We start from the raw sequence: 5,523 nt of genomic DNA, 5'->3' as shown, positions 1-5,523 counted from the left end.
CCCAGTAAAAGAAAAGTTAAATGATGTTAAATGAAGAATATAGAATTTTAAGATTTACGTTGTGTCAGTTAATTAGTTTTTACATGATTATAATTAGATAATATTAATTTGAAATATAATGGATATCATAAAGTCTTTTTAATCTTTTTAACTTATTAAAATATTATTTCAAATATATTATCATTTTCCAATAATCAAAATTAACATAAGATAATGACATTAGTATAGAAATTAGTAATCAATTACTATATATTGTAACAATTGTCTGTTAATTTCTACACAACATCATGATCAAATAATATTTATTTAAAATATAATGAATATCATAAAGTTCACTTAGTTTATTTTACTAATTAAAATATTCTATTAATTAGATTATCATTTCTAATAATCAAAATCAACATAAAATAATGACTAGTTATTACATGTTAGAGTAACTATCTCTTAGTTTTTACATATTCAATTATGTTTAAATAATATTCACATTTAAATATTGTTATTCTCTAATAAACAAAATTAATTTAATAGATAATGATTTTATTGTAGCTACAAAAAATCAACTGCAATTAGTAATCAACTGCTATTACAATTTAAATCTTAAAATTTAATATAGAATAGTTGACTTTAAATTGAATTAAGAACGGACATTTTGTGATTTAACAAATGATTATTTTTTTCTTCATTAAACCCGTAGCAGTCTAATGATCTATTGGTTGCACGGCACCAGCCATCAAGTCCGCCTCGTCTAATGAAACTGAGTCCGTCTCCCGCTCGCGGAATTGTTGTAGCAGCACGTCCCTCGACGCACTCCCCAACCTACGAAGCGCTCCTCCGCGCCGGGCCCCGCCTCCGCCCTTTGCAGCAGGTTCACGCTCGCATCGTCGTCGTCGGCCTCCACCGCACCCGCTCCCTCGTCACCAAGCTCCTCACCCTCGCCCTTTCGTCGTCCTCCTCCGCATCCGTCGCGGCCTACGCCCGCGCGCTCTTCCTTTCAGTACCCGACCCGGATGCCTTCCTCTTCAGCTCCTTCATCGCAGCCGCTGCAAGATCCGGACGTCCTGCCGACGCCATCGCCTTCTACCGCCGAATGTCCGCCGCCGGGTTTGATCCTTCGAATTACACCTTCACCTCCGTCGTCAAAGCCTGCGCCGATCTCGCCGCGTCCAGGACTGGCCGAGTTGTGCACTCGAGGTCCCTGGTCGAGGGGTTCGAGTCCGATGGGTTCGTTCAGACGGCGTTGGTGGTTTTCTACGCCAAGTCGGCGAACTTGCACATTGCACGGAAGCTATTCGACAGAATTCCTAAGAGGACCGTCGTTGCTTGGAACGCGATGATTGCTGGGTACGAACAGAACGGGCTCGCCGAGGAAGCTGTTGTCACCTTTCGAAAGATGCAGGAGGCAGGCGAGGAGCCGGATTCAACCACTCTGGTGAGCTTGCTGTCTGCTTGCTCTCATATCGGAGCCTTCAATCTTGGCCAGTGGGTGAATGACTATATAGAACACAAAGGTTTGAAGGTCAATGTGGTCCTTGGCACTTCACTAATCCACATGTATGCTCGGTGCGGACATGTAGAAAAGGCTCGAAAGGTGTTCGATGAAATGCCAGAAAGAAACATAGTTACTTGGACCGCAATGATGTCAGGGTATGGGATGCATGGACATGGACAGCAAGCGATCGAACTCTTTCAGCAGATGAGATTAAGTGGTCTGTTGCCCAATGATGTAACATTTGTAGCGATCCTATCTGCTTGTGCACATGCAGGACTCATATGCGAGGGACGGGAGGCCTTTGTGTCTATGAAGCTAGACTACGGTCTGGTGCCGCGGGTGGAGCACCAGGCTTGCATGGTGGACATGCTCGGCCGAGCTGGGCTCCTGGATGAAGCAATGCGTTTCATAAGGATAGACATGGAAGGGAAGGCAAGCGCCGAAGTATGGACCGCCATGCTCGGGGCCTGCAAAATGCACAAGAACTTGAGACTTGCAACAATGGCGGCGGAGCAACTTCTTGCTATCGAACCTGAGAATCCTGCACACTATGTTCTGCTGTCGAACATATATGCGTCGGTTGGCAGGATGGATCAGGTGGAGAAGATAAGAGACTTAATGATCGACAGGCAATTGATGAAACAAATCGGGTATAGCTCGATAGAGATTGACGAAGTGCCCTATGTCTTCCGCATGGGAGATGCATCTCACCGACAGACCATGGAAATCTACAGGTATTTGGATGGATTGATGGATAAGATCAAGGAAGCAGGCTATTTGCCGGAAACTGGTGCGGCATTGCACGAACTGGAGGAAGAGGAAAGGGAAGTTGCACTCAGATTCCACAGCGAGAAGTTGGCCGTGGCATTTGGGCTCATGACTACCTCTCAGAGTACAATCATTAAGATTTTTAAGAACTTGAGGATGTGCGGCGATTGCCATTCAGCTTTCAAGTTCATATCGCTTGTGTCGAGGAGAGCAATTGTTGTCAGAGATAACCGTCGGTTTCATCATTTTGAACAGGGCTTTTGTTCTTGTCAAGATTATTGGTAATAGAGCATGCATCTTACACCATCGTTAACATGGTCGATGGACAAAAATCATTTGAAAAGCTGCACAGACGAGATGATAAATAGTGGAACTCACATCAACCTTTTTGTACAAGTCAACAATACGTTGTTTTCTCATTCTCCATCGTGGACGCTTCACAGTCCATTAAACAATTGCTTCCCAAATGAACTGCAAGGGTGAATTAGTGGTCTCATAAACTCTGTTTTCTGCGGACAGCCAAGCACTAACTGGATCCAATCCACCACCTCAGTTAAAGTTTTTGTTCTAGATCCTATCCAACTACTTTCTCTTTCTCGACATGACGGGCGCTCGGGCGTTGAGCCGCACGAGCTCAGGCGACGTCCGCATCGGCGGTGGCCGAGGCGGCGTTGGATTCTGCGGCCGCAACTTTTGCTTCGCCGCCTTCATCCTCGCGGTTGTCGTCTTAACCGTCCTCGTCTCCATCTACCAGCCTGCCGATCCACTCCTCCGACCCCCCGCCGCCGCCTCCCAGCTCACCTCCTTCCTCGCTTCCACCTCCAACGCAACTTTCCTCCCCGACGGCTCGGTCCTCCGCACGGGCGAAGACTTCCTCAATTCCTCTTCTTCCGCTGCCGCTCCATTCATTGGCATATCCGACATCAACTCCAGCTCGTCCAATGGCGCCGCCGTCGTCCCCGCCTGTGACCCCGCTGCCCCTATCGACTGCGGAGACCCGGAGCTCTTCCACCTTCTGATGCGGGCTGCCATCGAGGCCCTCCCGGATCTCCACTTCTACCGCTTTGGAAAGCCGGTGGCTGTCGCCGGGGACCCGGGGTCCTGCGACATTGATTGGCGGTTCCGTCCTAAGGACGCCGTCCAACCCATGCTCTATAAAGACTTCCGCCGCTTCCACCTGAGCCGATCCCCAAATTGCGCCGTCTCCGTCTCCAAGATCGAGGCTTTTCACTCGGGCATAGGCGCCCGCAAAAAGGCCGATGAGGCGGCCAACGCGACAGAGCTTGTTGTCGGGGAGCCGCTCGAAGATTCCCTCCCGGCAGTCATTTCCGAGGCTGCTTTCGCTGCAGGCCGATACCTCTTGTACGCGGGCGGCGGTGACCGCTGCAAGAGCATGAACCACTACCTATGGAGCTTCCTCTGCGCACTAGGCGAAGCGCAGTTCTTGAACCGAACTCTGGTCATGAACATGGACCTTTGCCTCTCCTCAATGTACACCGGAAGGGGCCAGGACGAGGAAGGCAAGGACTTCAGGTTCTACTTCGACTTCGAACGCTTGAAGAAATCTGCTTCGGTGATAGAGCAGGGCCATTTCTGGACCGAATGGGGGAAACGGCACAAGCAGGACGGGTTAAAACTCTACTATGTGGACGACATCAAGGTCATGCCCATGTCGCTCGTCGGCGTCAACGACTCATTGATCATGAGGCAGTTCAGCGAGGTCGAGCCGGATAACTACTGGTACAGAGTGTGCGAGGGCAAGACGGAGTCCGTCATCCAACGACCATGGCACCTCTTGTGGAAGTCCCGGAGGTTAATGGACATAGTGTCTGCTATCACGTCGAGGATGAACTGGGACTTCGATTCGGTTCACCTCGTAAGAGGGGAGAAGGCGAAGAACACCGAGATCTGGCCCAACCTCGCTGCTGATACTTCACTGGAGAAGCTTCTTGTTACGCTCAAGGATAAGGTTGAGGAGGGAAGGCAGTTGTACATTGCCACCAGGGAGCCTGATACTTCCTCGTTTGAGCCTTTGAAGGAGGCGTATTCAACATACTTCCTTGATGATTTCAAGGACTTATGGGATGAGAACAGTGAGTGGTATTTAGAGTCCAAGGAGCTCAATAATGGTGTTCCTGTGGAATTTGATGGCTACATGAGAATTGAGGTGGACACTGAAGTGTTCTTGAGGGGGAAGAAGCAATTGGAGACTTTCAATGACCTCACCAGTGATTGCAGGCATGGTGTTCATACCTGTTGATTGTTTTTCAATGAGAATTGAGAACCAGGATGGCAAGCATGGGTTTTAAACCTGAACAAGTTGATTCCACACTAGCACAGACAGAAAGTATGTAAAAGCTTTCTTGATCTTTTATAATAGTTGCTCTCATATCAGTCTCTGCAAATTATATAAGGTTTTCTTGTCATCCATGTTCTTTAAATCATTCTAATGTACTACTTGCAGAATCATTCTGCTCTACTGGCTTGTTTAGATAGAAATATATCTCTCATTTTTGATGAAGTCTCATGAGTAATCTATTTAGGTGCAGTACTTTGAAAGGTAAGCCGTTATTAGTTAGTAGGCGACTCCTTTAGGAGTACTGCAAATAAGGCAGCTGAGATGTGTAGGAAATTGGATAAAACTTTGAGAAGTCTTTCTTGTAGTTCTGTTGGAAATTTTATATGGAGATGGATCTGCTGTGTTGTTCTAACAGTTGGATCCGATTTGTAATCTTGACGATGAGTCGATGACTTGATCTAGTGGAGTTTGGTATGGCAACGTGAATGGTGTCCCATTTATACTCTCAATATATCCTTTCGGTTATCGAGACATCTTTCGGTTAATAGATGTACCCTTCTCGGTATTGTCGTTATCGACTTAATTTCGTTAGTCGTTGAGTTATCCCTTCGGATATCGAACACCCTCTTTAGGTAAATTTATCCCTAAAGATAAGAGTATTAAAGTCGAGTTAAAGGCTAGGTATTCTTTCCTTAAAATATTATCCTGTCCAAATGCTTATGGTTTATTGGCAATCGTCTTCCAACATACAACGATTTACATCTCGAAATAGAAACACTCTAAATTTTGAGCTCTGTCGAACTTTCAAAGCTTTGAAACTCTTAAGAGGAGAGAAAGAAGAGAACTTAAGAGGAGAGTTTACAACTTGAGTCTTGAGTTATTTGAATCAAAGGAATGAAGTTCCTTTTATAGGGATAAAGGGTTACTTCCAAGATATTAAAGGTTTCTTCTAAGAGGTGAAAAGACT

At 46.1% G+C, this 5,523-nt stretch overlaps 2 protein-coding genes across 2 annotated transcripts; both read left to right on the top strand.

Moving 5' to 3' along the window:
• The first annotated feature begins 735 nt into the window (after positions 1-735).
• On the top strand, positions 736-4,736 carry LOC121992770. The gene has a single exon (XM_042547333.1). The coding sequence runs from the start codon at positions 2,859-2,861 to the stop codon at positions 4,515-4,517; it is 1,659 nt and encodes a 552-aa protein (XP_042403267.1). The 5' UTR covers positions 736-2,858; the 3' UTR covers positions 4,518-4,736.
• On the top strand, positions 749-2,592 carry LOC121992769 (pentatricopeptide repeat-containing protein At2g33760-like). The gene has a single exon (XM_042547332.1). The coding sequence runs from the start codon at positions 749-751 to the stop codon at positions 2,540-2,542; it is 1,794 nt and encodes a 597-aa protein (XP_042403266.1). The 3' UTR covers positions 2,543-2,592.
• Positions 4,737-5,523: the final 787 nt, after the last annotated feature.

The sequence above is a fragment of the Zingiber officinale genome, chromosome 6B, assembly GCF_018446385.1.
Source record: "Zingiber officinale cultivar Zhangliang chromosome 6B, Zo_v1.1, whole genome shotgun sequence".
NCBI classification, from domain to species: Eukaryota; Viridiplantae; Streptophyta; class Magnoliopsida; order Zingiberales; family Zingiberaceae; genus Zingiber; species Zingiber officinale.
The sequence above is the reverse complement of the archived record's forward strand: the minus strand, read 5'-3'. Positions and strand labels throughout refer to the sequence as shown.